The sequence below is a fragment of the Diadema antillarum genome, unplaced genomic scaffold (assembly GCF_040938485.1).
Source record: "Diadema antillarum isolate AM-2024a unplaced genomic scaffold, OU_Dant_1.0 seq00000583_RagTag, whole genome shotgun sequence".
Taxonomy (NCBI): Eukaryota; Metazoa; Echinodermata; class Echinoidea; order Diadematoida; family Diadematidae; genus Diadema; species Diadema antillarum.
The window spans coordinates 457,916-484,388 of record NW_027271517.1 but is presented as its reverse complement, the minus strand read 5'-3'; the positions used below and the strand labels follow the sequence as shown (position 1 = coordinate 484,388).

General features: G+C 37.0%; 1 protein-coding gene across 1 annotated transcript; it reads right to left on the bottom strand.

Moving 5' to 3' along the window:
• Nucleotides 1-2,237: 2,237 nt before the first annotated feature.
• LOC139735514 (voltage-gated hydrogen channel 1-like) lies at nt 2,238-13,371 on the bottom strand. The gene is made up of 5 exons (XM_071646270.1): nt 13,108-13,371; nt 5,456-5,623; nt 4,911-5,040; nt 3,249-3,416; nt 2,238-2,530 (listed from the first exon to the last, which is right to left on the bottom strand). The coding sequence occupies exons 1-5, from the start codon at nt 13,369-13,371 to the stop codon at nt 2,238-2,240; spliced, it is 1,023 nt and encodes a 340-aa protein (XP_071502371.1).
• Between the last annotated feature and the right edge of the window lie 13,102 nt (nt 13,372-26,473).

Below are 26,473 nucleotides of genomic sequence, written 5' to 3'. Positions count from 1 at the left end.
TTCATTTGTGAATATATTATCATTTAAGACATTTTGCATTCATAATCAGTTTATTGCACATACAGACGAGATCCTGGCAATGCTTAATTGCATGGCGTGGGTTTACAAACTCTAATGGCAGCGCTCTGTACAAAATTTACAACAAATTCAAACTTTTGTTTCATTCCATTACATGTGTGAAATGTAAAACAGTATTACATTAAAACATTGCATTGCCATAACAAATGCTCAAAGCTCATAAAAGTATCAAATACACTTCTCTGTGCTAGTAGTAGAAGTAGTAGTAGTAGTAGTAGTAGTAGTAGTAGTAGTAAGAATAATAATAATAACAGATTCCTAGTGAGTAAAATGAGAATCAGAACGAGATCACTGAGGACAGGTTCCATTTGCACTTCATTGTAAAAATATGCCGTGGTATAGGAAAAGAGAGAAAAAATGCTTTGTCATAAAAACCTTAGTTACAAAAATAAGAAATCTCAAATTGCAATATTTACACTACTAGCTGGTTACTGGCATACTGATATAACAAATACTGATTTCTTGAGAACCTTTGCTTCCCAAGAAGTGATGAAACAGTACAAAATGAATGGTATATTGCCAAAACTGTATGAGCATATATTAAATAGATTGTGATGAATGTTTAGTTTGCATCCTTTGGGAATATTAACCAGGTAATTTCATGTGAGATGACACTCGCTACACCATTACATTTCATACACCCTTATGATTACTTTCAAATTCACAGCATAATTTACGTAAGTTTGTGATTAGGAGGATATGTGTTATTATGGTTGGTTCCATAGGTTAAATGACATACAACATTCACCATTGTGCCACTGCACCGTCTTAGGGCTTTGTGTGTAGCAAAACGATAGATCAAGGAATATGTTTGAAAGATTTGAATATCAAAGAAAAGTGGTTTGCAATCTATGTACGGTTATTCTGACTGACTAAAGTGATGCGACCTGCATAGGGTCACTCTGACTAACCAGCGGGATACAATCTATACTTTGGGTCATTCTGACTGACCATTGGGATGTTCTCTACCTACAATTGTTATTTTGACCATAACCAGTTGGATTCTATCTACCTCCAGTCATTTTGATCAGCCAGTGTGATGCAATCTACATATGAGTCATTCTGACTGACCGGTGGGATATGATCTACTAGAGTCATTCTGACCAGTAAGATGTGATCAACATAGAGTCATTCTGATGGACAAGTTCGATGCGATCTACCTAGAGTCATTCTGACTGACCAGTAAGATGTGATCTACATAGAGCCATTCTCACTGACCAGTGAGATGCAATCTACCTTCTGGAGTCATTCTGACTGACCATTTGGATGTTATCTACCTACAAGTGTCATTCTGATTATAACCAGTGGGATGCGATCTAACTTGGGTCATTCTGATCGACCAGTGTGATGCAATCTACATTCGAGTCATTCTGACTGACCGGTGGGATATGATCTACTAGAGTCATTCTGACCAGTAAGATGTTGTCTACATAGAGTCATATTGATGGACAAGTAAGATGCAATCCACCTAGAAACATTCTGATTGACCTGTAAGATGCATGGTCATTCTCACTGACCAGTGAGATACAATCTACCTTTTACAGTCTTTCTGACTGACCAGTAGGATGCAATCTACATACTAGGGCCATTCTAACTGACCAGTGAGATGCAATTAGTAGCACTGGGTGAAGGGGCAATGTGAATATTTGATTGTTATTTGTGTGCACTTGAAAGGTTTATGTGTACTTTCAACCTTCTCTATGCTTTGTACAAATACGATCAACCACATCCTTTAATATATACCGGATGTACCAGCACTTTTTCTCTGTAACACTTTAATACATGTGTTATAATGTGAGAATAAGAGAGGATAGATGATATTGTGACCCATTGTCCACCATACAGAAAATAACGTATAACAATACAACCACACATTCAAAACATCACATATCTTTCCCAAAGAGACTAATTTGTCAACTCAGGTCAGACAAATACAAATCATGAAACATAGATGACATTTATCAAAATCATCAATGTGGTAGAGTATATATTCGCATATTTATCATTTTTGCCGACGGGGGAAGAGATGATAGAATTAACAAACAGCAGTCACTTGGCAAAATATTCCATTCATGTTGTCCACGAGGGGTACAGAGTCCACTTTCAAGGCAGGAAGATGCAGATAGGCTGCTGAGAAGGCCGCTCCACCCCTCGGGGGGCTAGGCCACGGAAGATGCGTTGCTGTGGAATTCTGCTTGGACGGTACCACCTTGCATCGTCTCGTCGCCCAGGGTGACAGATTCCTGCGGGGCTGGCTCCAGCTGCACCCCTTCTCTTGGTTGTTTTCCCTGGTCCGTCTCCCCCTTCCTCTCCCCTACCCCGTCGCTCTCCCCTGGGGATTTCTCCTCATCAGCCTCCACACCGAGTTGCAGCTTCTCAGATGCGTTAACTTCCACTACCACATTGACTTGGTTCAGACTTATCTTGGGCTTCTCAGCTACATAATCATCCTCTGGGGTAAAAAGAAAAAAAAAAACATTGAAATACAAACAAACAGAGCAACATGGTTGACAACTGCTGCTGAATAAGCAACATACTAATACACATTAAAAAGTTGTTTTTTTCAAACAGGCAAAAATTAAATTTGGTTTATTAAAATTGATTGAAAAATCACACTACTAGTATGCGACAGTGGAACCTTGATATAACAAATTCAAATTTAGCAAGTCTGATAATAAGGTAATTTTGCCAGTTCCATTCTGTAAAAGTGGAAATTTTCGCGCATTTCGCACAATTAGAAAATAGAAGCACGCGAATATTTTTGCGTGCCATGTGTTCCAGTACTTGATGTCTTGATTCCGCGGAATTAAAAACACGCGAAGCTCTTCTTACACAGCCAAGCGCGAAAAATTAGTCACGCGAAAATATCCACTTTTACAGTATATTATTTCGCTTTTACGCGTATCTCTAATATAACAAGATATATTTTTTTTCAGCAGGTGAACACATGACACATACCATTGCAAAGGGAGATCTTATGGGAAAAAACACGCAATATCACCTGAGCAGAAATAATAGAGATGCATAGATTTTCGCTATGAAATGCATACAAAATTATGAATATGAAACAAATATTTTGGTTTTGAGGATGGAAATTGTAAATAAAAGCAAAATCCAAGTTTCTTGTAAATCTAATTTCACTATATACAATGATGATTATCAGGTCTTACCTATTTTAATGCCGTGCTGGTTTAAAGTATTCCTCAGAATCTCAATTTCTTTCTCCTGAGCAGTGCAGTATTGTCGGAATTTCTCCAACTCGTGTTCGACCTCCTCGCATAAATGCTTTTGCTGTTCAATTTTCTTCTCTGCTTGCGTTTCCACCGACAGAATAACACCTAAAGGGGGATTCAGACAGCAAAAGAGAGATTATTTGCAAGTGTGATACAGTCGACTCCCATTATAATGAAGTCCTTGGGACCAGTCGTTTTCTGTTGTTATATCGAAATTTCGTTATAACCGAACAAATAAACAATGAAAATACACAGAGTAGATAATCTTGTGGCCTGAATTTTCACTTCGTTGTAACCGAAATTTTGTTATAACCATGTTCGTTATCACGGGACAGGGTTCGAAATTGGCGATGGTCCGCTGGCCATTGGCCACCCAAAATCATGTCGGACTAGCTAAAAATCCTAAAATTCTGAAGTAACTAGTCCGTCTGGCTAGCCAAAATATTGCTTCAGTGTCAAAATTGATTCTAAGTAGTCCGCCTGGCTAGTTAAAAAAAAAGTTAAGTGTGACCCCTGCGGGAGTGCAATGTATGGAATTTAAACAAGGAAAAGGATTCTGTTTGCTTTTTCAATGATTAGATTTTTTTTATTCATGCTTATTTCACCTTGGTATGAATCATGCAACACATGTGTTTTATGTCCATATGGCATTATATGCATCATGTTTCATTCAGTAAGTGATACTGACGAGACTGCTGTACCATATGTAATGTCAATTTGCTTGCTTATTGTTCAAGAAAGGACATTGAAATGATAAAACACAAACCTGGGCCCTGTCACATGAGAAGATGCAATCAAGCATAAGTCAGGTATCAGCCCATCAATACTGAGTTTTCAGAGACTTATGTTTGATTTTCGGACTTGTGTGTGATCTCAACTTTTATGCAACAGGGCCTTTGCAATGGAATGGAACATACTAGTAATTCTTTTAAAGGGGATGGCTAGTAACTGATCAGTGGGAATCAGTGGGAATGCTGGAGGATGATTGTTCCAATCCTTGTGGGATTCATTTAAGAGTACACTATATATCTATTCTTGTGTGAAAATTATTTGCTTCAGAATGGTCTCATATTCAAGTAATGTGCAGTTTAATGTTTCCAGGTAAGCGTCCCTGGTCAGTGATGGGGCATTAATCTGCACATTACTTTAATATGAGACCGTTCTGAAGCAAATAATTTTCACACAACAATAGATATATAATGCACTCTTAAATAAATCCCACAAGGATTGGAACAATCATCCCTCAGCATTCCCACTGATTCCCACTGATCGGTTACTAGCCATCCCCTTTAAGAGGGGTTCCAGCGGCCATCTTAACTTTACTCTTGTCACAGTCAACCTGAATGTACACCAGATCAGAGGCCGTTTTGAAGTGGTGGACGTGTGAGGCATAACCCTTTGTGTGCTTTGAGTTCCAATTGGTACAGAAAATTCCATAGCAGTGTACGCACTGTCAAAAGTCCCTGGCACAGAAAGGGTTAACTCTTGGAGTGCTGATGGCACAAAAATCCCATCATGTTGATTTCTACACACTGTCCAAAGTCCTTGGAACATGAAGGGACATATTGAAAGGCAAGCCGGGTCTGGAATCTGACTCACCGTTGACAACTCTGACTATTCTCCAGAGTCGAAGGAGGACGATGAGCTGAGCAGCGGCAAATTCTTCCTCGTAGATCAGGGACAGGATGTCAAGCACGAACGAGACAATGATTACCAGGCCGTCAAAGACCTGGACATCACATAAGCAGCCAGTATGATTTTGTCATTCAATGGGAAAGAAAGAAAGAGCAACACATACAGTCAGGTTTAAAGATATTAATCTGTCCTTCAAAAATGTTACGGGTATCCTGAAAATAAACTCGTGATTGATTCTTCCCTCTCCTTTTTTTTTCCAAAAAATAAATTGTCATACAATATGGCCCAACTATGCAGCCCTTTACTCTTACTTTGTTCTTGCTCAACGTATGCTCACAGCACTTTGGCATTGATTGACAATTGACATGATCTATTTCAGATCAGGAATCAGACTACCAGTACTTGTCATTGTTATACAATTACGTTGCAATTTGAGAATATGCTATGAAATATACGACACATAGTGTGCCACAAGTGAGCAGGCTGAAAGATGACTGATGCTACCTTACCTCAAGCTTGCTACGAAAGAACTCCATCTGGAAGACGAGAATTTTGACGATGAGCTCCAGCATAAAAATGGAGAGGATGGTCAGACTGAAGTAGTGTAAGATGTGTACCGCCGACACTTCATTCTCCGGTGGTTTAGCCGTACCGTTGACCTCGCAATTTGACTCGGACTGGTGGTATGAAGACAAACCAAGCAAAAATTTCAGGTTTATTCACCTCGCTTTGGTCAAACAAACAACCACAGTCATGATAATAGCTTGGCTGCCTTGCAGTTTGCCAGATATGTCAAATTAGTCTGTTATGGAAGTCATCATATTATCATGCTTTTATGTTCCAAGTTTCAATGTCCTATAATCATCATTCAGAGCTGAAGATACAGACCTTTCAATGTTTTGTGATGGCGGCCATATTGGAATTCAGAATGGCAGCCGACCCAGTAGTCGGATCTCTTGGATCCAGCAATTTTTTAAATCAGTTTAAACGAAGTCCTTGGGACCACTAGTTTTCTTTCGTTGTATCGAAATTTTGCTATAACCAAACAAATAAACAATTAAAAACATAGAGCAAATGATATTGTGGCTTGAATTTTTATTTCGTTGTAAGCGGAATTTCGTTATAACAGTGTTCGTTATAACAGGAGTACACTGTATATGCAAAATTTCATACTCTCTGCCAGATGTGAGCATCTCTTTCACATATCTGCCCCACTAAGATACCAGTGTATAGTGGCACCCTTGTGAGCAGTGAGACAGATTATGGGGAGGGGGGTATGTTTCACTCCACACAGAGGACTTTACCAAACTGAAGCATATGATGGGAGGAACACAAATGGAATATGTTATCAATACTCCAACCTTTTGTGACATAGTCACATAGAAAATTGACATATTATGTTGATACTGTATGCGAATAATATGTGTGACATGATTGTCAACAAACTAACACAGTGCACTCCCATTATAACAAACAGGATATAACAAAGTTTCGGTTACAACGAAGTAAAAATTCAGGCTCTAACATTATCAGCTCCATATTTTTTTATTGTTTATTTGTTCAGTTACAGCGAAATTTCAATATAACAAAACAAAACTGCCGGCCTCAAGGACTTTGTTATAATGGGGGTCGACTGTACTTTTAACATTTACCATATTACTTCTAAATCTACCTGTAATTAAATAAGGTAGACTAATGTGCTGTGTGTACAAACACTGAATCTGCTTCAAATATAAACAGTGACATTACAGGTTCGTATCAAATGACCCAGCTAATTAACAGAAAGCTAATGTGAAACACTTCTGGTGAGGGATATCAGTGTGCTCTTTAGGAAATAAAGTGAGTCATACTTGAAACACAATCGCCCCTCGTAGAAGACAGATTGCCATTAACCCTTTATCAAATCCATGCAAAATTAGAGGACAAGTCCAATGGTCGTCTTTGCTCATTCATTGATATCTTCCCTGTTTTTATATTTCTGACTGGGAGGGTACACATAATGTCACATCATACTGATGAAATTACTGTAGGCTTTGCAGGATGGTCTAATTTTCAGGTTAAAGAATCCACATCTCTATTCCATAGTATCAACTCAAAACTTTGGTGATAAATGCTATACTTTAAACAGAAAAAAGCATGAGAGAAAAAAAAAAACATTGAGGCAATTCATAAATAGAAAATGAGATATGGTAATTGATAGGAAATAGACATGTTTTTGACAATGAATAGATCAGAATCCAGAGACGCTTTTTTTTTTGGGGGGGGGGGAGATAGTAAACATAATCATATAATTGGCAAAGTGCTAGGTTGGATAGTAAAAAGTACTGTCTGAATTATCGTGAAACCATTCTCCCGACTGTGAATTCAAACCTTACAGGTGTCTACAGAATACCAATGAGTATCTTTGCAATATCTCTCTCTTATCACAGTACACATTATGGCATGGTCTAGGCACATCTGCTTCATCACAAAACTGCAGTTTGCCATGTATATAGGAAGTGAATATACTGCATTAGTTTGACCGCAACACAACGCACATCAGTCATCATGTATAAATCATGTGACCATCCACAGCCAATCATAAGCGCACATAAACTGATGACCAAAAAAAAAAAAGAAATGTGCAAATATACTTGGTTATGTTTATAGGTAGCTACAATGTATAGTTAGTGTGATATACATACATATCAGTTCAGTTCATCTGTCTTTATATTTGTATATTTATATGCCCATTTTGCAGTATAGACAGAGCTACAAATATTTACCCTTTACGTCTTCGGTGACAAATGACATATCTACCTTTATGCAATTTCTCTTGATTTTTCTCAGAGCCTTATAGTGTCAGTACTACACCGGTTACCACATAAATGATACATAAATTGATACATTCATGCCTCTGTCTGTTGTGACCTTCACTGAATTATCATGACCTTTGGACTTATAGCAACTTGAAGGGGCACATTCTACACACCAAATGAAAAGACATTGGGAATGTAGATTTCAAAAATTAGTGGACTTTTTCCCATTTTTACTGCTGTATTTACTAGCTTGAGCTTCACTCTCAATGATGAACAAATATTTGCGGATAGGTTTAATCACCTCAAATCCCTCCTAAACCGCTGAGTACAAAGTTCCTTTTTATTCACCTCAATTACACCACAATACTAGTGCAAGATCAGACCCTGGTTGACACTGCTGAAATGTAAACAAGACCACCACTCACTACTGTACATGTGATTTCAATCTTTACAATCATCTTGCTATAGTCACAATAATAATATCGGTGACCGTCTCAATGTGCATGAATTTTATCTAGTTAGTACTTACTTTCCTTTTTTCTTATCAAAAAAAACCCCACCTTTTTCTTGTATTTAATGACAATTTTTGTCATTAAATACAAGTTGCCATCCCTTCCGAAGGTCTGGTCGCACACAACTTCTTTTCAATTTCAGGTTATGAACCTTAGGAACAACAAACCTCATTTCATTTTCAGGTGAATGAACCTTCCCAATAATGAACATCATTCTTTTTTTTTTTTTTTACTAACAAACCCTTCAGAATAACAAACATCATCCTACCAAAACAGGACTCGGACTAAAGACAGTTTTTTTTTTTTCATTTTACCTCATGAAATACTAACAAAGTAGAAAAATACGATGAAAGTATAATGGACTTTAACATGTATATTTCTCACAAATGTACTTCAATTATTGTGAGTATAACCATCCACCACTATGCACTCATATAGTGAAGTTAAGGATTAAAATCGAGTCACTGCCACTCAGAGTCAGCTGGAATGATACAATAATTTCAAACAATATTCCATCAATACTTACACCATGACATTCTGTTTCACTCTCATCATGCTCCTGCCAAGTTTTACATATAATTGTTTCACAAAGGGAATATGAAGAGATAGTAGCAAATGAAATATGAATTATTCAACAGTGTAGTCATGTGCACATTTACGAATATGCTCATATTCATATCATCAATGTACCTGGCAGTGATACAGATGCCTCTGGTACATATACCTGATTACTCAGATGCTTATACTGTCAAACTTGTGATGATTAAATACAACAGCAGCAGAAAGTTTGTGTGAATCATCAAATAACCTTATAACCATCAAGTCATCCTGTCATTATTTCCTTCCGAGGAAAAGACACCAAGCATTGCAACCATCGGGTTTGGATGTCATGATCTGTCATATCCATAGTCATTCACAAACTTGGGAAGTAATGTGTGGTAACCATGACAAAACAAAGCTCTGGCAAGAAATAGAGCTTGACTTTGCTGGATTTTGGTGTTCATTTTGGGTTTTCTTTTTATGATGTCAAAGAAAAATATTATGAAGAACTGGAGACAGGCAACAATGAATATGAAGTTTACACTGAATTATGAGCCAGGTTTGGAGGATGATGCAATTCTAATTATGGTTTACTAATGATGAACATATATTTTCTAGCATTACTCTTTCATCGCATTCTGTTCTGATTCACCAAACTCTATTCTGTTCCATTTTATTGTACTGTACTGTTTATACGCCATGTATTTCACAAATCGGGACTTCCCAACAATTTTGCAAGTGGTTAAATTTGCGGTAGTGGAATACAGAACTTAACAGAGAAATGTATGCATGCATATAACATTCATGTCGGGGTAGGAGATAATACAGCGTGTCCCAGAAAAAACGAAACCGGGTTTCCATTCAACTTTTTACTATCGAAATCATACATTTTCTTTACGAGCTATACATCAATGGAAAGATATTTTTTTCTTCTTTCATTTGATGTACAACTTAATGTTCATTGTTCATGCATGACTGAGTTAGAACAATGAAAAGTGGTGCTACCAAATTTTCATTTGCACGCGCAAATGGTGACTTTAAGTGAATTTTTCAGACTTTTAACGTTACGTTTTCGAAAAATAAAGTTCTTAACCCAAATATTCATATTTTCTTCTTTCATATGAGACCTTACGCGTCAAATATGAATAACGCATGCTTGAGAAAAATCTGTATGAAAGCATGCTTCATTTCTGCCAATTCTATACGGATAGTCGAAGAAAATGAGCATTCAGCTCTCCCGACATAGCATTAGACAATGGGCTCATCTGCATCATTGAATTCACTCAAAACAACCGCAGTGCTACAGTGACTGTTGTTGGGGGGAGGGGGTATTTACAGAGGATGCTGTATGAGACGGACAGCCCTTTGTTGTCATTTATTTTGAATAAGCTATGAGACATAACCAATAATTGAAGACTAATATCGTGAGTATTCTCAGGTTGCACGCAGTCCAATGGCTATGGGAAATCGAACAATGATACACATTTTGATGATTTTATACCTTAAACTTATTTCACTGTTTTCATTCCTCTCTACATTTCCCTCACGCGTGCTTAGTCCTTCATCACTGACAGGGTTTTGAAGTTTTTGAAGGGGGAGGGGGAGAAGAAAGAGAGTGTTCTTCGCTTTATTTATCACTGAACTTGAGCTTCTAACATTTCAAAGGTACAAGTGCAGGGCAAAAAGTCGTCTTCTGTTTTGTTCTGTTTTGTGTGTGTGTGAGGGGGGGGGGGGAGGGCTCGGAAGGCTTTTTCAGTTACTTTCATCCCCCTTCACATTCCTCTGATGAACACCCTTGCTCTGTGGTTGGATGTGCTAATTTATGACCCTATTCCGAACCGTCTGTAACATTCCCTTTTAACCCCTCCCTTCATGTTTGTGTAAATTCATTGAAGCGTGAAGGCCATTGTTATCTGCCAAGTCGGGCAGGCGTCGAGAAAGCTAACTGACTCCTTGATTACTATCCATCTTTCTGAGTAAAAATGGACACATTTTCAAATTAAGTTTTCTCGAGTAGCTGTAGATCATTTTTTACGCATGAGATATCATTTGAAAGGAAAAAGAATGGATATTAAGGCCATGATTTCATTTTTTTTACAAAGGATTGCCGAAAAAGCCTTAAAAACTCATCCAAAGTCGCCATTTGCTCGTGCAAATGAAAATTTAGTAGCATTACTTATTGTTCTAACTCAGCCATGCATGAATTATGAACAATGCGTTGTGCATCAAATGAAAAAGAGAAGTAAATCTTTCCACTCATGCATATCTGATAAAACAAATATATGATTATGATCGCAAAAAATTGCAATGAAACTCAGTTTCGTTTTTTCTGGGACACGCTGTATATTTGCATGTTTTTGAATTTGCGAATAGCTCCAGACTCACAAAATTCGTGAAAATAGAAACCTTGCAAAACATTCAGCATATACAGTACTGTAAAAGTGGAAATTTTTGCAGTGTGCCATATGTTGCTTGCAATATGTTCCAGTAGTTGATGTCTTGATTCCGCGGAATTAAAAACACGCACAACAAGTCTTACCTGGCCGAGCACGAAAAATTAGTCGCGCGAAAATATCCACTTTTACAGTATTCATTTCTATTCTATTCTACCCTATTTTATATCATTACATTCAAGTTTAGTTTATTCTATTCTATTCTATTCTATTCTATTTTATTCTATTCTATTCTATTCTATTCCATATCAGTCTACTTTATTCTAATCTGATAATCTAATCCAACTCAAGACTACATCACTCATCCTCTCCTTTTCTTTCACTGTAATATCAACATCTTGAGATCTAGGTGCATCCTTTGACAAATGTGTTCAAATATAATTATGTTGCCTGAACATTTCATTTAAAATGTGTTTAAAGAATACACCAACTACAAGTGCAGTATATGTTTGAGTGTGTCATAAATCTGTGAATGCCTGAGTGTGCACAGTTGAGGCCTCTAACTCATCTTTCTTATTCTACATAGTGCAGCATATGTACAAACGTGTGAGAAAAATATACATCATGCAACATCATTCGGCTGATTGCAGTAAAGCTTACATTATATCCAACAAGATAATATTTTTTCTTTCTTTATACTCCATGCTGCTTTTGGAAACTTTGGAAACTTTCCTACCCTTAGGCTCTCTTCTGCAATTTATATAATTCAAATATAGTATTGTGAAGAAACTTTGGACTATGTCAATCAAGTAACCAGAATTTAACACTTACAATCATATACAATGGACCATATGAATATATCATGCATACATACATAATTCTTTTTCAACATCATTCATGTTTAAACACCTAGAGACCAACACCATGAATACAAATTTAAAAATTTGCTTTGAGAAAGAAAAAAAAAAGGGAATGTGCTGCAAGAATTTCATTGTTGTAACAAATGCAAACCCTTGTTGACCAACACTCGTGCCCCCATACAATGGCTAGCGAAAGTTTGATATCAGAAGTGTGCAAGAGATTTGGTCTAGATTTTCTAACTGTGTCAGGAATTTAGCACGGCTTACATCATGGGATTCTTCACTGAAATGGCCCAGAAGCTGTAAGAAATCATTTCAAACTTGTCAAAAAGATAAGTATTTATCAATAAATCCATTACCAGTGTAAGTTTTTCATGACAACCCACACTGACCTAACTCCTTGCTGCCAATATGGTTGACTCATAATCCAACACTTTGAGGATGTTCATATTTATTTCATCTTGGTAATTTCTCATTCGAACTTTATGGGTTGCCTTCATTTCTCTGAGTCAGGATAACGATACACAGAGATTATTGGTGTGACTATGCTTGAAGTATGATTACATGATGGTGTCAATCACATGTGGACCAGTGCATTCTTTTTAGATACTAATAAAATCCTTTCTGAAACAAAGAGTTCATCTGAGATATATGACGCATTTCTTCAAAAGGCACAGTGACACATTAAATTTTTTTTTTAAAGTTGAGAAAGAGGGCAGCTGACTCCTCTGCCATATTTTCAATGCTATTATTACCTGACAATTAATGAAAGAGGTGTAAAATCTTATCCCTTCCAACTTTGTTATGCACAAGAACAGAGTATATAACACAAACATGTAAGTCTCCCTTTGATTTCTTACATTTAAGCGAACATGGAAACCTGAGAAACTGAATTTAAAAGTTGAATAATGAAATTCTACATATTTATGAAAGAAAAAGAAATTAGAATTAGTTTGGTCCAAATTAATCCCTTTTTTGCCCAGCATTGGGGGAAAAAAAATCTGAGATGAATGAATCCATCCATTCCAAAACACTGACTCTCTCTGCAGCAAACTTACCTCCAGCAGCTGAAAGTCCAGCACCAGCTCCGTGACGACGAGAACGCAGTCGAGAATGACCAGGACCAGGATGGCGATGTGGAAGGCCTGCGTGGTCATGATGTCGTGGAGGCGCTCTCGCAGCGACTGCGGCTCGCCTCGGCCCTGGATGCTGCGGCCGTCGCTGACCACGGAGTCGCTGCTATCATCCTTCACGATCACGCGCTGCGTGTCGGAGGCGGAGGAAGACTTGGTCGGGTCGCTGAGTCGTCGGAATCCAAACATGTCTGCATCACCACCACCTATGTGGGAGGATGCATCCAGAAATCATCACTGCATTATAGAAGGCCTGTACTATAGACTCATCCACACTTGGACCTTGTTGTTTATTTCATCTTATCTCAGCATGTTTTTGTAGTGTAGATCCGTAGCTCTCACACTTTAAGGGAAATTAAAATGGCAGCCAAGAAAAAAAAAAGTTAGTCACATTCTGGATTTTCTGCAAAAACTCAGCAAAAACTGAAAACAAAACCAAGGAAAAAAAAATCCTCAAAGAAGTCTGATTCTAAAACTATTAGACTTTATTTTTCCTGAGAAGTAGACTCTCACTCACTCATCTCTCAGAAGAGAAATCTTTTCCTTTCCTTCATTTTTTTAAGGTCGTGTTACTCTCACCATTTAGGCACATAAAAGCATTAGGGTTAGATGGTTACTGTCATTTGCATCCTGCATTTTGATGAAATATTCTATCACAGTTATTACCTGAAAATGAAGTTTATCATAATATTTCAGAGCAGAATAACTCTCAACGGGATGAGGGAGGACCATCGTTTATAAATCATAAACAAAATGTTTTACTAAGAATGAGTAGATATGAGACAGCCTTATCATCCAAAATGCACCGCTTAATTAGAAATGTCACTTCTATCTTCATTTAATGAATCAGCTCCATGAATTTTATCTCACCCTAACTTACAGCATGAAAAAATTATGTAGATACAATTAGAAAAAAATTTGCAACTTACAACAGTGCATACTTAAGTTACAGTTTGTTCAAGCATACAATACTGTAAAAATGTTATTAATAGCAAGTTGAATTTGTAGATGAAAGAATACCTTCAGTTTATTTTCAGTTTATTTTATTTCGACACGGTCACCCACTTCAGCCAATGGCTGTTCTTCAGTGAGTCCGTGAAGAGGTAAAAACAGATCAAAGTAACATAATACAACATTTTATACTTAGTATACAAAACATAAGAGATAAAAAACAAACACAATTATTATACACTGTAAAATCAACAACATATTAAGAAATACTACAATCTATACTGAAATAATTCCATAAAATTACGCATTAAAAGAAGAAAAATATGCATATATACATGTATATATATATATATATACACACATTCAATTCAATTCAATTCATCTATTTCCATACTTCTCATTTATGGACATTATAACAGAAATCAAACAAGTTCTTTCACCTTGTAAACAATGTGCAAAACACAACAACAAAAAAGTGATAAATGAAAAAGAAAAGAAAAGAAAAAGAAAAAAAAATAACATGGGACCATTCAAACATAATAAACTTAATACACACACACATTATAAAACTGCAAATAATTATCTTGTGAATGATATGGGGGAGGAAGGAATAATGAGAAAGACACCTCCCAAACAAATTTGCATTTTGTGGCAGCAGCCACCTCACAGTTATCAATAATTCATGCCCAGCACACCTTAAGGATCGACCCATATCCATTTGGATGTGTCACTCATGCTTGGATCTCGACAATTATGGACTGATGAATTCGACAGCTGCCCAGGATTAGGTTACCTGTGACAACTTCTGTTGCATCAGCATCACGGAATGCACGCCTCGAGATCTGCGAAGCGCTAATCTGGCTCTGGGAGTGACATCACAGCTAGCTCTCTGATCGCATTTCTCCTGCCGTTTGGCAGCTAGTTCACACATATACTCTGGGAGCACATGTATGCTATGTTATGAAAAACAAGCAGCCATCAAAATGTTGCCCAACATTTTGTTTCATTTCTAAATTGACTTGAGGTATAAAATTGCAAGATAAATCTTAGAAGGTGAAGACCTCGGAGGGCAATGACTGAAAAGTCAGCCACCAAATAGCTGAGGTATAATTTGTGACCACAAAAAAAAGAAAAATTGTTGTCATGGCCTCACTAATCTAACATGAAACATAGGTATCCATGCTAAAACCTATTTCAATACAAGGAAAAGTAGAAATTACGCGGTGCGTAATATATGTCCCCGCCGGAAGTAGCATTTAGTAGCAAAATGTACAATATAGGTAAAAAGATGAAGGTCGAAGGTCAAAGAAGTCAAAGGTCAAAATTCTATGTAGAAGTTTTGAAGCCCTCACCTAGTGCCATCACATAAAGCAAACGGAATCGAAATCGGGTTAGAAATGGCGAAGGAGTAGCATTTTGTAGCCAACGTACAATATAGGTAAAAAAAATCAAGGTCAAAGGTCAAAGAAGTCAAAGGTCAAAATTCTGTGTAGAAGTTTTGAAGCCCTCACCTAGTGCCATCACTTAAAGCAAACGGAATTGAAATCGGGTTACAAATGGCAAAGGAGTAGCATTTTGTAGCAAAATGTGCAATATAGGTCAAAAATCAAGGTCAAAGGTCAAAGAAGTCAAAGGTCAAAATTCTGTGCAGAAGTTTTGAAGCCCTCACCTAGTGCCATCACATAAAGCAAACGGAATCAAAATCGGGTTAGAAATGGCGAAGAAGTAGCATTTTGTAGCCAATGTACAATATAGGTCAAAAATCAAGGTCAAAGGTCAAAGAAGTCAAAGGTCAAAATTCTGTGTAGAAGTTTTGAAGCCCTCACCTAGTGCCATCACTTAAAGCAAACGGAATTGAAATCGGGTTACAAATGGCGAAGGAGTAGCATTTTGTAGCAAAATGTACAATATAGGTCAAAAATCAAGGTCAAAGGTCAAAGAAGTCAAAGGTCAAAATTCTGTGTAGAAGTTTTGAAGCCCTCACCTAGTGCCATCATATAAAGCAAACGGAATCAAAATCGGGTTAGAAATGGCGAAGGAGTAGCATTTTGAAGCAAAATGTACAATATAGGTCAAAGGTCAAGGTCAAAGGTCACAATTGAAATTCTGTATAGAAGTTTCAAAGCTCCCATGTAGTGCTATCATATAAAGCAAACAGAATCAAAATCGGGTTAGAAATGGCGAAGGAGTAGCATTTTGAACATTTTGATCACACACGGACGCACACACGGACGGACACACGGACGGACACACACGTACGGAGCCCGTTTCATAGTCCCCTGCTCGAACTCGTTCGGCGGGGACAATAAGGTCCAGATCAACTTTTTTGTCATTTTGCCGATCAGTATTTTGTGAAACTGTCATCACACTTTGTCGAGACATTATAGTATAGACCTATTAGGAGAACCATACATTATGGCGGAGGCATACCAGTCGCCATAGCAACATTTCTAGTTTGTCATCTACTACTTCTTCTGCCCTTTGTACCTCACTATTTTAGCTTTCATATAGTTTTGTCATTAGTGCTTTGTGTCCTATCTCCTTTGCAAAACAAATTTACATTGGTATTTTTTTCCTGGAACCTGCGGTTACAATATTAGCTTTGCTTTTGCGGTTCCTTCATATTTCACGTTACAGAGAATTGTCTTTTATGTACATACGATGTACGCTGACACACTTTCTACTCATGACCCACTTTATATCATATTTTGTATCTTGCTTGTTTTTATTTTTACTTTTTTATTTTTATTTTTTGCTTTAATAGTATATCTAATATATAGATGTCAAGTGAAATATGAAAATACACATGCTGGAACTGTTCACTGTGTCTCGAGTGTAAGACCAGTGCAGTTTCAGTAATATAATTCAATTCAGTTCACATATGGGTGTTAGTCAATGAAATCCCATAAAGCATCATTTACAAGTGGATCATATAAAATGGCATTCTGAACATATTCTTGACATTCTCTCTCAATGAAGACTTTCCATTTGCCCATTTGCAAATTTGTACTAGAGACTACAGTTCATGATTGTGATACTGAGATTGTAGTACATGCCATCTACCTACAGTGAAAATAGTACACTGTTTTCATATGAAATGGTGCAGCAAAATATGCATAACAAACTGGAAGTCATAGTCATAATGTCATTGATATAATATTATTCATATAAAACGGTAATGATATTATACATTCATACAATAAAGTCATAAATGACTTTATCACAATAACTGCTACAGATGGCATCTAACTGCTCTTTTTAGCTCTTCTATTCTGTAGACTGTAGATATAGCTCACATTATATTGTATAATATTTAAGGAATAGTTATTTGAAAAGAACAACTGTCACACATCTTTGGGGTACACAAACATCTTTGGAAAAAAAAATGGTCAAAGCCATTCCAAAATTACACAAAATTTTATGTACTCTGTTAATAATTTTGTTCATTATCCATCACTTGAAAAGAATTCTGAAGCCTTTGTGAATTGGCATACAATAGAGCTTACACAAGCACAAATCAAGAATTGAAAACTTTAGCTCAAAAGAGCGTAAAACAAATAACTTATATTTTGTGTCATATTTCTATAGGTGGGTCACTGCAAAATCCAAGATTGGGAGGGGGGGGGGACTGGAAGTGTGCTTTCACAAAATCTTCGTAAATGGCCAGGGTTCAAAGTAGCACACAGCAAAATGAAACATAAAATTCTGGGCTGAGACGAGCAAAAGGTGAATGTCTCCAGAATATTCTGCTGGTGGATTACCCATGAGGCATCTGAGAGAAATTCAATACCTGTGACAAATGTTAAACCTAGTAGTGTAATTTGAACGATTAGCTGCACTTTTTTTTTTCTTTTTACTCTTCCTATATATAACATCTATCTGTAGCATTCTGCTGCATCAAAGAAGTGGCTGGTGGATTTAAAAGACACTTAAAGGGGAAGGCTAGTAACTGATCAGTGGGAATCAGTGGAAATGCTGGGAGATGATTGTTCCAATCCTTATGGGATTCATTCAAGAGTTCATTGTATACCTATTGTTGTGTGAAAATGATTTGCTTCAGAATGGTCTCATATTCAAGTAATGTGCAGTTTAATGCTTCCAGGTTAGCGTCCCTGGTCAGTGACGGAGCATTAATCTGCACATTACTTGAATATGAGACCGTTCTGAAGCAAATCATTTTCACACAACAATAGATATACAATGAACTCTTGAATGAATCCCACAAGGATTGGAACAATCATCTCCCAGCATTTCCACTGATTCCCACTGATCAGTTACTAGCCTTCCCCTTTAAAGGAATAATTTACCATCTGCAGATGAAACAAAAACCCAGCATTAGTGCTTCAAAATAGTTCTAAAATGTCAGTTAGGGATAGAAACAACCAATTAAAAAAAAAAATGAACAAGTATAATTGATGTTAAGTATTGTTAAATATGCAAAATGTGAACAATAGTTACAATAAAAATGTTTCCAGACTAATCCGTCTACAGTTATGGTTTAATGAGAAAAATAGTGATATCTCCTTATATTTTAGGATTTATTGCAAAAATTCTTTATGGTAGGATGTTTGTGATACATGTTTTATGACATGCACAACTGACCTACACATGTGCATCAAAAGTGATATCTTGATCATTTTTTAAATCACTGCTCCCAAAGGTAAATTGGACCTTTAATCCTGTCTTTTCAAGGCTCAAAGCAAGGCATGCCAAGCAACTCCCTGCCCTTGCGACCCATTTCTGAATGATAATTAGTATACATGTACTGACTAGCTAGGGGAATATGTCAGAAAATATCCTGTTGAAGGCAAGCTAAAATATCCCCACATGAACCACATGCTGATAGATTTCAAGGGTAGTACCGCACTTTGATGACAGACAATAAAAATGACAAAATATTGCTGGTACGCGAATTCCACAAGTAGTGCCCTCTAACTACATGCTAACACTCTTGACTCTTGACTAATGTTTCTTTTATCTTGTCTCAACAATTTTATGATGACAAGATGTGTTTACAAAATTGATCCTGTTGCCCTTGTGCATAAAATTCTGTCTAGAAAAGCTGTTCAACAGAAAGCTGAGAAATTGTCGATCTCAATTTTGTGATCATTCATCAGATTCGTTCAGTTATCAATGGGAAGAAAGAGACTAAAATTAGCACAGATCACCATTAGAACAAACTCCCTTTCAAAAAAGGAATATATATTGCAGAGTGTAACATCATGTATTTTGCCATAATATGTTGTTGGGGTTTTTTTTTTCTGATTTCTGTGAAGACACTGAATAGTATAATTAATATATTTAATGTCTGCATTTAAAGGACAAGTCCACCTTCATATACATAAGGATTGAGAGAATGCAGCAATATTAGTAGAACACATCAGTGAAAGTTTGAGGAAAATTGGACAATCCGTTCAAAAGTTACGAATATTTTAAGTATCTGCGCAGTCACTGCTGGAAGAGAAGACTACTACAGTATATGATGTCACATGCGTACAACTATATAACGAAAATAAAAAGAGAATTTCACAAAACTTTACTTTTTGAATAAAGTGCACAGTTCTTCGACTTGCTACTGGCGTATGTTAAGGGTAATATTATTCCCCCTGCCTTCTGAAAGAGAGAAGTCGAGTGTTCTTTTGTTATGGGAGAAAAATGGAAATATGTTGAATTTTCTTTATTCTTTCTTTTTATCGTTGTACTCATGTGACATCACAAGCTATAGTAGTCTTTTCATCCAGCCGTGACAGAGCGGAAACTTCAAAAATTCATAACATTTTAACGGATTGTCCGATTTTGCTCAAACTCTCACTGATGTGTTCTACTAACATTGCTGCATTCACTCAACCTACATGTCAAAGAAGGTGAACTTGTCCTTTAATTATTTCTTTTATAATTTTGCCTAAATGTGTATTAGTCAAGAGCAACCAAGCAGACACAATTAAAATATATATATATATATATATATATATGTTATAATCAATAATAATGCCAACTGTGTGGAAGCTTAGCAGTACTGATGAGTAGCTACCCTTTCACATTTAATTTGCACATGATCACTGATGTGTGTCTTCAAGTAATAATCAAATTTTAATTATTTCTGATTGCTGCATAGCTGTTCTTTCAAAAGTACTGCAGATGTAAACACAGTTTGATTCTTTTATTTTAAAAAAATACATGTTTACATATGTATGCAATCAGATATGATGGGCTGCTATGCAGCAGATCTGTACAAACACATAAAATAACATTAGAACGGTAAAAAAAGGTAAAGCAATGCAACAAGTGGAAAGTTTGAACCAAACATGAACTGCTGTATTGCAAACGTAAACAGAAGCAGCGTTAAAGAATTCCTAAAGAAATTTGGTCCGACTCGCCACCATATACACAGACTCAGTGGATGCGAAGTATCTTATCAGTTGAGATAGAAGTCCAAATCATGAGGGGTTAAAGTGCAATTACATGCCCAGGGGATATCTTCAAACAACGACTGTTTAATGGGGTGCCATGGGGTGTTTTCAGAATGGATGATACGCCTACCACTCGATCATCAAGACCATGGCAGGCATGTCAGACACTGATTGCCTGCCTATTGGTAGGATGCCATTGACACAAAACACTGAATTGTTTTGCTACATAAAATATAGAGAAACATACAGAGAGTGAGAGAGAGAGATAATTGTGTGTGTGTATATATGCTTTCAAACATTAGTAACAATTAATACACCCTAGTGCAGACCTCCCTTGGCTCGAGAGCAGGAAAGAACGAGCAGCTCCCAAAGGCAGCAACATTATCAAGAAAGAAAAGAAACTCCTATTGATACGAGGGCTGGTAATGGTCAAAATTCAGATTCTTTCCTTGATCCATATTCACAATGGTTGGGGGGGGGGGGGGGCGGTCTGCTAGTGTTCAGGAATATGTGGAGTGAACCTGCTAGCATGAGAAGCTGAAGACATGAATGACATTTTATTTTGCTTATCATTAAACCTTCAAAAATCACAAATATATTGAGTGATATAATAATGTGCCATAATCATATCTATTTTTTTTTTTTTTTTAGATCTTTAACAGTACAGCAGAGATTTTAAATTCTGGATTTTTTTATACTTCTTCTGGTTTTTTAGATTAGGCCAAGTAAAAAAAGATAGTAGTTTCTCGTCCGGGTTTTTTGAGCAAGGCGATGAGGGAGGTCCTTACTATTTGATATCTTACTATTTTTTCGAGGATTGACAAAATGAAAGTAATATGTGTTTCTCGTCCGGTAATTCTGAGAAAGGTAACGAGAGAGGGTTTTATATTTTCTATATCAAATTTATGAAATGAAATATCACTCTGGTAGCTGTGTTATGAGAGACCAGGTCCCAAGTGTATGTCTTGCCTGCACTCTGTGCATTTTCAAACAAATAGATTATGTGCCATACTGGAAATGAAACTTCATGCATGCAGAAATACATTTGCTTTTTCTTTCCACTATAGATGTCAAGGGAAAATGACAATCTTCATACTGGTATTTAGTGTTGTAATGGCATTTCTGATACCAGTGTACTTGCAATTCTGATGTATTGTGCTATTAAATGAAACAGGTATAAAACATGTCTTTCGACAAAGAATGTACGTCTGAAATTTAATTCCATGATATTCAAAACACTGCTTTATTCATCATTGGTGTTTGTGACTTTTTGTGTCCACACAGCTGGTATGTATCTGCATTTCTTCACAGTACAATTGTAGCACATTCAACTGGAAACTAGCTTGTACAATTGCAGATGGATGTCAAAATGATACTGATATGGCATTATAGCATTAAACATTTAAAGATGTTTCTTCATGTTCTAAAAAGACATTTGATAATCACTCATCATATGGATGACGAATGATTGTATACCACACTACAGAATGGGTTGATACGACTCACGGCCGTGTCCGTGAATTTACATCGTAAAGAAAAGTATCCCGCAGAAATACGAGACAAACCAGAATCTGTGGAAAAGTTATTTATTTTGTAGATACACCCATTTGATAATTCTACATTTGTTGGAAAAGTGCATTCATTTTCTCTTCAAAATAGAATAATACATCGCCGTCAGATGCAATGTTACAGAGCAGAGTGTACGGGCTCTACACATTCGAATGTGTTCATGCATGCGTGCAGACAGCTGACAGACCAGGCTGCAGGGGATGGTACCGGTGACCGACCCTGGACAGCTACAGATACAGCTAGCTACACAGACACGCACACTTTGCCAATACGGTGCGGCACGGCCATTGCACCGGCACCGTACCTTCCGACACTGCACACACATGCACATAGTCACAATGACATGAAAATGTATACAAACTCGATACAATCCTCACAAGCATTTGTACAGTACAATTCATCCGCTTGAAATATAAACGGGGAAAAATACGAACAATGCGCGAAATATGCGTAGAATATTGACAACGATTGATCGCAAAAATGTAGCCGCGCTCGCGTTCACGACGTACCGAGTGCGCTGTACATCACAGCTAGCCCAGGCCGGCCCGCCCGCGCCCATCCAACTACAGTTCGACTGCTTTGTGGGTCATTCCTTCTTGCCGAGCTCGCAGTGTGAAATGCATGCGTTATTACATACGCACTACAGAAGCTACAGCTGTACTACAGCTAAATAGAGGACGCAAGGCCTAGGCGTAATTAGAAATGAGACATCACGATTGGTAGGTGAATTGTCGATTTTTTTTCGGCGGCCGAAAAAATAGTAAATATCAAAAAAGTCGATGCGGCAACTGAAAGTCGATGCGGGCGGGGAGCGGACTGGGACGAGAATTATGAATTTCTTGGTATTTTCAGCGCCATTTTGAAAATAGTAAATAGTAAAAAAATCGATGCGGCGGCCAAAATCGATGCGCGCGAGGACGAGAAACTGGTTTCTTTTTTTACTTGGCCTTAAAGCAAAGAGTATAATTTCACATTTGATCCATATTTACCTCTTCGATTTCACAGTTAAAGAATAAAATAATTTTTTTGATGGTTGGGCTACTGGTTTTAATTTTTTGTTTATCACTTCAATATGATGGCAATTTTGCTTTGCATTCATATCAGAGCAAAGAAGATCCCTGCTCATTTTAGGAAACAGTGTCTTAATTACATTATGAAAACAATGTGTGGAAAGTGTGTTACACTTTGAAAAATTAAGCACTAATAACAGCACTTTTCAATGTTCTGCATGAAACAAAACAAAACAGCCAAAATATACTTTGCAACAGTATGCTCTAATGCAATGATAAGTGCTGAGGTTAACAACAAAATCATCTCCAAAATTATCAATGCAAACATTTCACTTGCAGAAGAAAGATTTACACGTATAATGTGCATTCATAACATACAAAAACAAACATAATGAAATATACTGCTCACCACATATGCTTGCAGGAGAAATACACTGTGAAAGCCAAAGCTGAACTATTCCTTTACACACTCAACGTGCAGTTATAGATGGGTGTCTTGTTCGATCTGTTTGCAGCGTTGAAATAAATCATTGTTCATCACATCACACCAAACAAATCACAACACGGCAAACTGAGAGGATATTAGCTCCCCTTCTCTCTCTCCAACCATGCTGCAACCCTGGGACACTGATCGACGGATTTGAGTCCTCGTCAAGCCGGAATCTCTCCCCTCGCCTCCTCGCAATGACTAAGCCGCTGGTTATCCCGCCTCGACTGACGGCCCGAAAGAACAAGAAATAAGGGGGAGGAAAGAGCAAGGCGCGGGGTCCTATCAATAACACAAACCATGCTGTTCTTGATTCCAGACCCATGTCTTAGGCCAATACAATAAGTATATAATCATACCGAGTTTGAGTTTAAACTAGCTTATTTTCATCGTTAAAGTGTGCAGAAGGGCTCATAGCCCTGTGTCATATGTAGAATCGAGAGGTCTCTTAATTACAGGTATTGCAAACATTTACTTTTTAAACACAGTACAATAACATGCTTGCAGTTTGGTTCGAATACTAGGTACAAAGCCAGTGTCAGAAGGCAAGACTACGCATGTGTGATCAGCAGTCACCGCAGAATTTTAGGGGCATGTGTACATGTATACTGGTTCGCCTAGGCCTAGTTACTCATCAATTTGGTAGTTAACAAAAAGGGTCATACTCGTGACTTTGACCAGCAAGAGAAAGACATACCAATATTTATTATTCGTCTTAAATTCTAGTATGTGCTACTTCTACTCACTAGTATTACTGCTGCTGCTGCTGCTGAATGCTGATGCTGCTGAATGCTCTATGATATAGTTAATTTCAATTACTAACTTTTTTTATTACTGCTCACGATTGATTGTTATATTCACAGCAACTTCAGAGAAAAAAATATAATAAAGGTAATCCCACACAGCTACAAGGTTAGTCAATTCAAATGATCAATCCTAGCACTAAGATTACCATAGGCCTTGATACCTTATGTGTACACTGGAAAAGACAATTGTTGCATTACTGCAACTGCTTTCAACAAGATATTAGTAACTAAAAGGTAGTAAAGTAAGATGATAGTCCACCCAAGCACCAGCTTTCTGCCATCAAAGTGGTCGGTATTTCATGTATACACTTTTACATAGAACAGTACATTGTAAAAATCGAAATATCTTTATCACACATATTCAAAGTTGTCAAGGTTTGCCTTACAATTCCCATGTACAATTGTACTTCATAATGATTCTGACTTTTAAACTACAATCAATCGGCCAGGAAGCATAATTTGTAGCTAGTATCCATGGTACTTTCTTTAACTAAGCATTACTTGAGCCTTAATGGTTAAGGTTATTAAATGCTCCTGATAAACAAGTAAACAGTCATTCAGTGGTCTTAATTGCCACTAATAGATGTTTCCAGGAATGGTCTATCATTAATATGAAGTGTGAAGGAAATTAACGTAAGTTGTTGGTTTTCATTTTTCCTATGTACATAAGTAATTACCTCTCCACCATTTGGAAAACTTGAAGTAGCTACACCAAAAACCAGGTGAAAGATTAGTTAATTCAATACCATTTCATCATATTTTTTTTTTTGAAGAGAAAGCCTGTGAGACAGCTGTACAAACATTTGTCATTGTTGGTGCTATAATTGCATTCTCTGTATTTTTTAATCATTGTGAAGAAAACATCAATTGAAAACATCACCAAATCGTAAGCACAAAACAAAACACTATTCAGAAGATGGTTATGATAAAGCTCACATAGAATACTGTTTGCCCTTTTTACTCAGTCAGGAAGATTTTGTATAAGCCTATCACTTACGCTCCATTGTCCTTACATTTCTCCACATTGCAATTTTCAATATCTTCATTTCAGCTAGAAGAAATCAAACAAAAATAGAAATATCACTGAAGGTTAATAACAACCCCATCAAACAATTCTGAATTTGCTTACAAACTGGTGAAGAATTTCAATCTGCAAGGCTTTCAATCCTGCTCTTAGGGCCATCATGCAGTTACCATAGCAACATACTTTCTGCTACTCTGATAAATTTGTCCTTCACAACAAGTTCAACAAGTATGCCAAATTTACGTTGAATCTCAATTTTTAAAAAAAACTTGAGCAGAAGTTTTATCTGCAAGGTTTATTCCCAATTTGGGTGCCATAATGCACTGTTACCATGGCAATGCACTTCCCAGTTCTTAGAACATGTGCCTTCTGCACAAACTATACTTTGATTTTTTTTTTATGTGTGACAATTATTTTCTTATACATCAGCTGAATAAGTGGATGAGCAGTTTGATCCAAAGCCTGTTCATTTTTTTTTTTTATTTCGAAGTCAAAATGTGCTATTACCGTGGCAATTAATGCACTTTCCACTACTATTGAAAAAAAGTGCAATGCACAACTTTGAATGGAGCTCAACATATGTGCCAGATTTCTTTTGAATTGCTTGTAAACTGGAGATATGGTTTGCTGCACAGCATTTACAGGAGATCCCTGGCCATCCACGCACCTGTCCGACCGACTGACCGACTGACTGACTGACCTGCCATTGGGCGATTCCTATAAACCCTTCAAACTTTCATTCGGCGGGGGTAGAAATGAATCCTTGGATATGTTTCAAGACAAGAAAATAAAACCCACAAATTGGAAAATGTTGAACTGCGCCCAACCAATAAATGCACTGTCATGAAGGTTTATTTGACAAACAGGAGAAGGAAACTAGAAACTCACAGATTGCTATGATAAGATCAAGTGCAAATATCCTCTTTATACAGAAAGTGAAACAATGACAACCTGCAAATAAAGCATAGATAGGGGAAATATTGTCTACATATAAGTGGAAAATAACATGCACACACAGAGATATACCAAGAAGT